The sequence below is a fragment of the Calcarisporiella thermophila genome, assembly GCF_041956535.1.
Source record: "Calcarisporiella thermophila strain CBS 279.70 unplaced genomic scaffold VTP21scaffold_56, whole genome shotgun sequence".
Lineage (NCBI taxonomy): Eukaryota > Fungi > Calcarisporiellomycota > Calcarisporiellomycetes > Calcarisporiellales > Calcarisporiellaceae > Calcarisporiella > Calcarisporiella thermophila.
The window spans coordinates 4,735-14,066 of NW_027192245.1; the positions used below are offsets into that span (position 1 = coordinate 4,735).

Consider the following 9,332-nt stretch of genomic DNA (forward strand, 5'->3'; position numbering starts at 1 on the left):
CTTACTGACTCTATTACCACATATCAAACTTTTTCTTTAATTAGTGGATTCATTGGATTACCTGGAGAACTACGGTAATATAGTTTCTATGTAGGTTAAAGGATTGTTATATGCACACGCCATATCACATGATATACTTTCAATCCTCTAGGATTCTATTCCGATATTTACGGGCAAAGCTAATATAGGGATTTTCATGTCTAGTTTATAGAAGAAGCCTTTTTTACATAAACCTGGATTCACTTTACTTCTATTCAGCGCATCACTCATTCCTGTCAGGGATATATCAAACTTGTAGTTCTCCTTGAGTTTTTCATTGGCATCCAAAAAAATATAATACTGGCTGGTATTGAAGTTTGAATGAAGAACTTTTCCTGTCTCTCTGAAAGAATGAGTGGATGACATGCAGTTGGCTTGAGAGCTTGAGTTGCGTACAAGCTTCGATATTTATTCGCGGAACCGCAGGTTATCCCAAGTGTACGCGAGATCTTCATGTATGATAAACTTTCGTTATATAAGAAGGCGATTCTAGATATGACTCCTTCTGGAAGTTTCTTCATTAAGAGTTGCGGTAAGAAGTTGATACCAAGAAGAGCAGCAGGGTGCGAAGTGGTAACTTTAATATATATTTTAATAAATGCTCTAAATTATTTACGGTTTATAAAAAATGTTTACAATTATTCGGGGAAGCGCATAAAGTGATCGAACAAGGGAATGACTTTAGGCGTTCATAACTCTTGCAAAAATGGTTTATCTTTGAAACCAAGTAGTGAAACATGCAAAGCAGGGATAAAGTCATCAATGCTACGTAGTGCTCTTATTTTACAATTCTTTTTGAGCGAGAAATGGAAAATCAAAATTAAAACATAAGAACATTCGATCACATTCCGAGGGCAGTTTATATAGAAAATAAAAGAATGATCGGAAATACTAGGAGTCATCACACCATAATAAAAGACCTTCTTCATAAAAATAATTCTCATATGCTAATTTACATATTTTACTCAAAATACAGTAGAAGAATAATGATATAGGAAATACTATGGAAAAATTTCCATTTCATTATTTAGATATAGCAAAATGGACCACGTGTTCCCTTCAACGTGCGAGTTATACAGTATTCAGTACGAGGTTCAACATTCACTTACAATGGCTCTTGATATTTAATGTTCATTACTGTAAATGTCGATATGAATCAAGCTTATTAATCTAAAAATTAACTCACAGTATTTCTTTTATTTTTGCAATAGGTATTCGAGTTTGATACTATTTATTAAATTTTAATTTGCAGTAATTCAAAATAAACTCGAGGCTAACTCTGATCCATGGACGCGCAAACCTACTTAGGGTTTGTTTCCCAAATGCCACACTTTTCCAAACGTCCAACCGGGAAGTGTTTCCAGTTCCATGGAACAATTAAAAACTCTCTTAATGATCTCTTGAATTTCCAGCAGTCTGCGTGGCAGCCCTGTCGATACTCATACTGTAGTTACTGAAGGACGAATTGCTCCCATCCTTGCTGATGTATACCTCGTAGCTCGCGCATGATGTTGAAATGCATTTCAAACCGCTGCCTCCACTTTTATTCCGTTCCCACCTCTCATATATTATACTGCAATATTTTCTCGAGCTGTACGCGAGAAATAAGGGCTTTCATAGGGTTACGTGAATCTGTTCCAGTCTCGTTTGGAGATGTCCTTGCATCCACACTCCCGTTAGCTGCCTAAGAGACTTTGCGTATCAGAGTCTCGGAAAATTGTAAACTGCGCACCTAACTATGCGAATATACGGTATATGTGTGATGCCTATTTCCCATATTCATCTCTGGTGAATGCTGCAGGAATGAAAATGAGAAGCGACAGCGGTAAAAAGTGGAGACAGCGCTTTGAGATGTATTTCAACGCAAGGCGGGAGCTCCGGGTACCCACAAGCTAGAGAGGGATCAGGCTGTCCCTATCTATGAACATTGAATGCGCTGTCGCTCAATCTCTCCATTATGAACTCAACAGTTCAACAAGGTATATCTTGGAAAATTCATAAAGTTGGAGCCCTTTTCCGATTCAATAACTCGTAAAGTGTGAAGCGCGGTAACAAGCGCCATTCTGCTTCACGATTCAATGTAGAGAGTGCAAGTCTGATGAGATGTACTGGATCGTAGTTTGTATCTACTCTCAGCCGGCATCTCGTCGAATTGATTTGAGCTCTAGAAAGGTATTTCTTCGATCAACAAAGAGGGCCACTCAATCTCTTGTGCCTACGAAAGGGTGTAAGCTCAATTTGCTAGAATTTCCCATTCAAAATGTTCAATAGCATTTCTGCTGAGATTAAATAGTAAACATTTATGCCTAGTATACCGGGTAAAAATATAAGTTAGAATTGGTACAGCGTGTAAGTGGGCGCTTTCATCTTACAGTTGCCAAAAGAGAGCGTTAAGCAAATTTAGAGAGAGGGCGAGTCAACTGCACCTCGCAGCAATGTTTTATTTATATTGAATCATAAGCCACCCTCAAATCGTACTGTATATTGGATATGACTAGAGTTCTGTCCCCGAAGAAGGATACAATTTAATATTGATAAGGATAAAAGGTTCATTATTTCTTGGCCAAGGTCTCATTTAATACAAAATGGACCCAAGTTTCTTTAGAGCCCCGCATTTTCAGCGAATCTTTTGGATGAGATCTGGTTTGCCACACCTTTCCCTTGGGCTGAGAGTTTGGGAGTGTTTCCATACGCATAAATCTGGCAAGCAGACAGTCATCGAGCTTTTTCATATCCTCAGCAGCCAAGTTTAGGCATGTTTGTCGGTAGAGCCGAAGATATTGAAGTCGATCCCATCCCTGCATATATTTGCCGCGAAGTTCTTTAGATGTGTTGAAATACATCTCAAAACGCTTTCCCCACGACAGACCAGCAGGATGGCCAACCTTTGATCCCCCAAGATTAACCCGTACAGAAAACATAAAATATGGGTTGCGTACATACCGCTTGATCTCATCAATTGTAAAATTAACTCTCTCCAACTCTTGATATAACGGATTGCTTAGGTGGACGGCTGGATTTGGAAACAGTGACCACAAATCTTTCTTGAATTCTCGAAAGATTTGTCTTGCCATCTGCCGCATAGTCCTCTCTAATCCATGGGCACCTTTCAGCTGATCTTCATTGCAAGGGAGCTCGATATCAGTGTCGCTCTCGTCAGTTTCATATGCATCTAATGATTTAGGGAAAAAAAAACATAAAATATAAATGAGTGACAAGGGGGGATGCGAGGAGTAAACATTTCAATCAAACAGGTCATCTTGATTGACTGATTTCTGATAAATTTACCTGGATTCCGAGTGATATAATCTTCGGGTTGCAACCTATCAGTCGGAGTATGAGGGTTTCTACTTGAGCTAGCTTGGATCGCGTGAGGTTGGTTCTGCACCCTCTTTCTGAGATTTACAGTACGACGAAAACCGTGAACTTTAGCAAATCGCCCCTCATCAAACTCGAAGCTAAGAAACAGATTTTGGGGAATAAAAGAAGGAATGGCACCCAAGTTGAACTTTACCATCCCATTCAATGCCTCGACAAAGTGAGGTTGCCGTAAAAACGACCCATAGTCATCAGGGCGCGAGATAATACTTTTGATAAGCCATACTATGATGCCCGTCAAATTGACACTACAACAAAGCAAATATAGAGTAGAGAGATGAGTATCGTAATTAACCAAAAAAAAACAAAAAAAATGAAAATCCAAGGATCTCGCTCAAAAAAAGTATGATCCTTCATTAGATCATGGTTTTTTTTTCCTGGAAAATTGGGCTTTTACACTACCTTTGTACTTCCACACGGTCTTTTATCGCAGTTAGACTCTGGCGGCGGAGGATTTCGTCATATGCCTTGAGTTTGGCCAATTTAAATTGGCTGACTAGAGATGTTGGGACAGCAGCAAATGCTCTTTTGGAAACAAAGGAACGAGCGCGCTCCTGAACCACGTCGAACACCTTTCTAAAGGCAGAGAGGCTCATACGCATCTCAAGCCTTACCCCAAACGACTCATTTTTCGCGCTCGTCCATGCAGTTTTCATCGCACTCACGCTGTCCTGGTATCTCTTGTTGTAGAACAAAGCGTCGTCCGGATCGAATTTAAGAACGCCTGCCTTGCTGCCCTTCGTGCAGCTGTACAGAACCTCTTTCTCTAGGTGATAGGCTTGAATAAAAGCGCAGTGGATCGCTTTCCGAATCCTCATTGGCCATTCGGCGGCCTTCCCTCCCAACGTAGAGCAATGGTTCCAACTATCCCTTCGTGGCAGCGCGGTTGCTTTGCATTGCTGGAATAGTTCGTCGAGAAACGTGGCTCGCCACAGGAGGGTTCGGGCGCCAGAGCGTTTATCTTGAAAATACCATTCCACACCAAGATCCACCATGATCGCATCGCTGGACATTTGCTCAAAATCCAACGACGGACACTTTTCCTGCACGTAGCTCATTGTGTCGGAATAGCTGGATTTGGTGGCGAGCTTAAGGTTTTTCGCGTAAATGTGAAAGAAAAAATCGCGAAAATCCTCGAGACTTCGCGTGGTTTCTACCCTTTTGCGCATTTCCTCCACTACTCGTGGTATGAAGGAGCTATGTAAGACGAACCCGGGATACTTGAATTCTCCTTTGCGAGTCATTGAATTTTTCATGGTGAGATCATACGAGAGAGGGAAATGACAATGGGCATCTACCGTAGTCACGGCCAAAATAGAAGGCAGGAGAAGTTCATCGTAGAATCTGGCCATGTCTTTTGAAGTGACGAAATTGATCCAACGCCCTTTCTCCGACCTTTTTCGCAATCGTGGAAAAAGAATGAGTAGCCTAAAGTTGCCCATGGGCCCAAAGTGGGCAAGCTCAAAGTTCGGTATTTGTGAAAGCCGCACCTCCCCTCCCTCACTGTCGGGAATTTGCACGTACAAGTGATTGTGAGTGGTGAGGGTCGCTGAGCGATTTGGAAACGGGAAGATTTTAATTTCTTCCTTCACGGGAATTACATCTCCGGTCCAGAGAAAGGAATCAATATCAACCGCAATCCCAATCTTGTATAACAGGTACGAAAAAAAAAATAACATCAGTAGCTGCCAATGATAATGCTGCTGGATTAGGGAACAAAAAGTGATTCCCAAGAAAATGCTGCTTTACCTCTCTCTCATCAAAACCAAAATGATCGTCGAATGTTAAACGGATTTTCTTTCCCTGATCATCTTTCCCGCAAACTACCCATTGAATCAATCTATCCATCGAGTTCTCAGAGGAGGATTCTAATTTCGATAAAAAGGTTTCCAGCGTGTAATTTGCCTCGTTGTCAACGCAAGTCTTATCCAATCCATCTTGATCAACAGAAGCCATTGAACCCGTATTTAAAATAGAATCCATTAATACTTTGTCGTCAAGCGTAGAGAACATTGCATATCGGTTCGTTGGGCAGTTTGGGGTAGGAAGTAAGCGCGGTACGACAGGCTCTTCCTTTTCCTCGGATTCTTCTGACCCTTTATCTCCTTCTGACTCGTAGTATTCCTTGAAAACTTCGAATTTGTCGTATTCTTCCGGCCCCACAATTTCCTCGGATTCACTTGATTCCTCATATTCTTCAGATTCTCTATACTCCTCTGATTCGTTTGACGCTTCGGACGCATCAGATACTTCGGATTCATCTGAGGGATCCCAGTAGATGACATTATCTTTCTAATCCAATTGAATAGTCGTGAGTTTTGGTTAAGCTCAAAAGTGGGTTAAAAAGATTCAATCAGACACATTTCGACAAAGAGGGGTCTAATTATCCTAGACAAAATGGTCCAACATAACTTAGGCTACTTACATTAAACTCAATTTGAGGGATAACCACACGGACAATGTTGTTTCGAAATTCGCCTCTTCGTTGTCTGGCTATTTCACTTGGCGTGAAATGGCGCGGTGGATCAAAATATAAATCAGTCCCGTCCAACATCTTCACCCACTCTACAAGGGTGAAGACCTCCGGCTCGGATTCAACAAGAGCAGGTAGCGAGCTAATTTTACCAGCAAGAATAGCTTTGCGCATAAATTCTCGAAAAACACCTGCCGGTAAGATAATCTTAGCAGGATCTAGTCCTGTAGCCAAGGCAACCAAGATCATACAAGCGAGTGGGCCGCAATCGAAATTATTCGTCTGCTTTATGCACGGTTCAGTTGCAGAGTTGTGACTCCACCCTCGACCCACTCTCCACCCCAGCCCCTCCTTCAGAAAATTGGCGTACAGAGCATAATCTTGGTCATCTGCCATCTCAAATACCGTACAGTAACAACGACCCGATTTCGTTGCCCGGTCAAAACTGTAAACATTCCAATGCTGGTTGTTGTTATTGAGGAACACCGCACGCTCGTAGCGAGGTGGAAAATCCAAATTCTTCCCATTTGGCCGTATACTGCTACTTTGACGAGAGGACCGCGATCCTAAAGGGAGAAACTGGCGTAACGTGGATAGGCCAATATAGAGGTCGCTTGCAAGCATGGCAGCGTCCAAGTACTCCTTCAATATTTGCAGAAAATAATCGATGATCTCATCGTTAAGCCAATGAGGCTCGTTAAGAAGGTCAATATGCTTCAAAGCGGCCCATTGTGGCGGCTTATACAGGAAAACGTTGCTTTCGCTCTTTCTGGAAACGGAGAAATGAAACAATTTAGAAAGAAGCATATTGCCAATGGTTAAAAATTGGCTTTCAACGCAAAGTAGTTACAAACGTTAAAAGCATTGAGCTTCCATACCCTATTTCTGAGACTTTGGATTTTCTGCGGGATGCTATTGAGGGCTCAGGCGATAATGCATGACAAGGGGGGGAAATAGGACGATTGGTGAGAGAAGAGCACGATGGAGAAGATTCAGTCAGTGAGTTGGGAGATTCAGATGGTGCGGGAGGTATACAACTGGACCCCACTATATGTTGAAAAATAAATGCAGAAATTAACTAATTGAACCCATAAAATCCGCCTTAATTTGCTAATATTTCCTCTTTAAAAAATACGAGAGATAGAGGGAAAATATTTACCGGTTTCAGCGTGAGGAGATATATATTCTGATTGTAATGGTTTAGCAACTTCATTCGCATTGATCTCAATGTGATCATCCGAAGCGATAAATTCAGAGGAATTGTTGTGATTATCGACATCAATGTAAATGGGGCCCGAAGGTGAGAGCTCTTTGGAAGAAAAGGCTTGCTCACACACGTGTATCTACAATACCGGGAATGAAGACAGTTTGGAAATTTGATGCCGATTAACATCACTTACAGGTGTAATAGCCGGCCTGTCCACCATCACATTGACATCTTCAAATTCCGGAGCCTCAATTACCGTTCCCAGCACTGATTCATTGCGCTAAGTAATGGGTTAGATTGGAAATGGCTTCAATATATAATTTACACTTTATGGCCTTTGTCTCTATGTTACCTCATTGACTTCTTCATAACTCAATGTACTCACCATCGACTCTGGCTTCTCTTTCTCTGTATCTTCGGAGGTCATTGGTTGCTCCTTCAGTAAACTCATCTCCAATCTGCGTTTTTTCCGCTGATAATATTCTCGGCTGCTTTTCCTCTTTCGCTCGCGCAACTCATTGGCCTTTTCTGGATCGTTCATCGCTTCCCTGTAATATTTACGCTGACGCTCCGCATGTGCTTTTTTGGCACTCTCTATTCTCGCGTCGATGTTCGCATGAGCTTGTTGAATTTTAGAAACGTCCTTGATGGGAGGATTATTGACCATGACGAGCGATGAATTCCAAAGCTTGATAAAATCCTCAGAACGAGACGATCAGGGGGAGATTTTAATAGTCTCTGAAGCAAACCACGTGTGTTGACAATTTGTATTTTGCATTGAGGGCGTTGGAATTTGTGCCTTTCTCAGATATCCAGTCATTACCACTTGCGACAGATTTCCAAGCAGTGAAATAAGAAGGTCCTCAATGGAGTTGGCCAATAGGGGAGGAATGCTGAACTAAGCTATTGAAGTTGATTACACGGGAATAGACCCAAAGCCGAATTTCAAAGCGCTTCTCATCTCTAATTCTAAAGGGATGCATATGATACTGTATTACCCCAGCTACTCAACGACCTACTTGAGCCAACTGATATCTTATTTACTATCCGGTCCAAGGTAAAAAATAATGCTTATCGGTGTACACTACAGTATATCGAAATATAGCGGATATTGGGTGTGGGAGGGATCTAGTATTAATGTAATAAACATAAGTAGGGTTCGATAGATACTAATGTTTATTACACTAAAATAAATTCGTAAAAAGACGTAAAGTCGGTTCCTAAAGAAATTCAGTTAAAGATTCGGTAAAGACGTAATTAAGTTCTGCAAGTGATTTTATACGTAAAGTAAAAATATCCGAGATCGATTGTCAATAAATTAAACATATAATTTATTAGCTACTCTACTTGTTACAATTAACCTCTAATATCCCATCAAAATAATTGAAGTTTCTTTGACGTCCTCCACCTCTTTGATGGATTTCTCATCTCTGTATTCAGAAAAGATACAGTAACCCACCTCGCAGTGGTTCAAAATAATAGCCACTTCTTGCCGTAGCCAACTGATTGACAATCGGATGAAATCTCCGAGTTGCTTTCCGGCATCTGAAACCGCTGAATTTATTTGTTTGCATTATAGGAACCAATCACCAAAATTGGAACTGACAGGTCATTGTCCAATTAATCGCCCATTTCCCTTTCTCTCTTATATTAAATTTTACTGTAATTGTTTATGCTGGCTGCCCTTCTTTTTAGAGCATCTCTCCCTGCTAGAATCTTTTGCTAATATTTTCGAAAATTTCCGGCAGTACTGTCATTTTAATATAAATTACTCTCGTCAGCTTGTTGTGTATCACCCATCGCAATTGATTATCTTTCTTCAATATACATTCATTCTTTGAGATAAATTGTAGTATTAGGAATCGGAAATATTGGGGATCATTTCGTATTTGGGTTGTTGGTCAAGCGTCTTCATTGTAATATGACTTCATAGCACTAATAAAAAATATACCAACAATACCCTGAATTTAATGGATCATATTTCTTACTTTATATCCAAATTTTTCTCACTTTGTATTTTCCATTTAACCTCAGAGTGTTCTCACTAAAGGGTTAAAAAAGAGCAAAGATATCAACCAGTAGTGATAATGATGCGATTATTGGAAATAATCTATAGATATACTGTATTTTTATTAATTTAAATATAAATCTAGATACAAAAATGCCAAAATATCACCCGGGAACTTACTGTGTTGCTTTGCTTTCTTATCCTTACTCGGGAAAAGTTATAAGTAG

The 9,332-nt window shown here is 40.6% G+C and overlaps 2 protein-coding genes across 2 annotated transcripts; one reads left to right on the forward strand and one right to left on the reverse strand.

Annotated features, from left to right (window-relative positions):
- Window positions 1-1,325: 1,325 nt before the first annotated feature.
- Window positions 1,326-1,727, forward strand: VTP21DRAFT_9693 (uncharacterized protein; the record flags this gene model as incomplete). The annotated part of the gene is made up of 2 exons (XM_069400668.1): window positions 1,326-1,459; window positions 1,538-1,727. 2 exons carry the CDS (start codon window positions 1,326-1,328, stop codon window positions 1,725-1,727), a joined length of 324 nt encoding a protein of 107 aa, XP_069245473.1.
- An 864-nt stretch (window positions 1,728-2,591) lies between these two features.
- VTP21DRAFT_9694 (uncharacterized protein) lies at window positions 2,592-7,764 on the reverse strand (the record flags this gene model as incomplete). The annotated part of the gene is made up of 9 exons (XM_069400669.1): window positions 2,592-3,211; window positions 3,328-3,665; window positions 3,820-5,063; window positions 5,167-5,709; window positions 5,843-6,659; window positions 6,769-6,937; window positions 7,050-7,233; window positions 7,291-7,377; window positions 7,450-7,764. The coding sequence occupies 9 exons, from the start codon at window positions 7,762-7,764 to the stop codon at window positions 2,592-2,594; spliced, it is 4,317 nt and encodes a 1,438-aa protein (XP_069245474.1).
- Window positions 7,765-9,332: the final 1,568 nt, after the last annotated feature.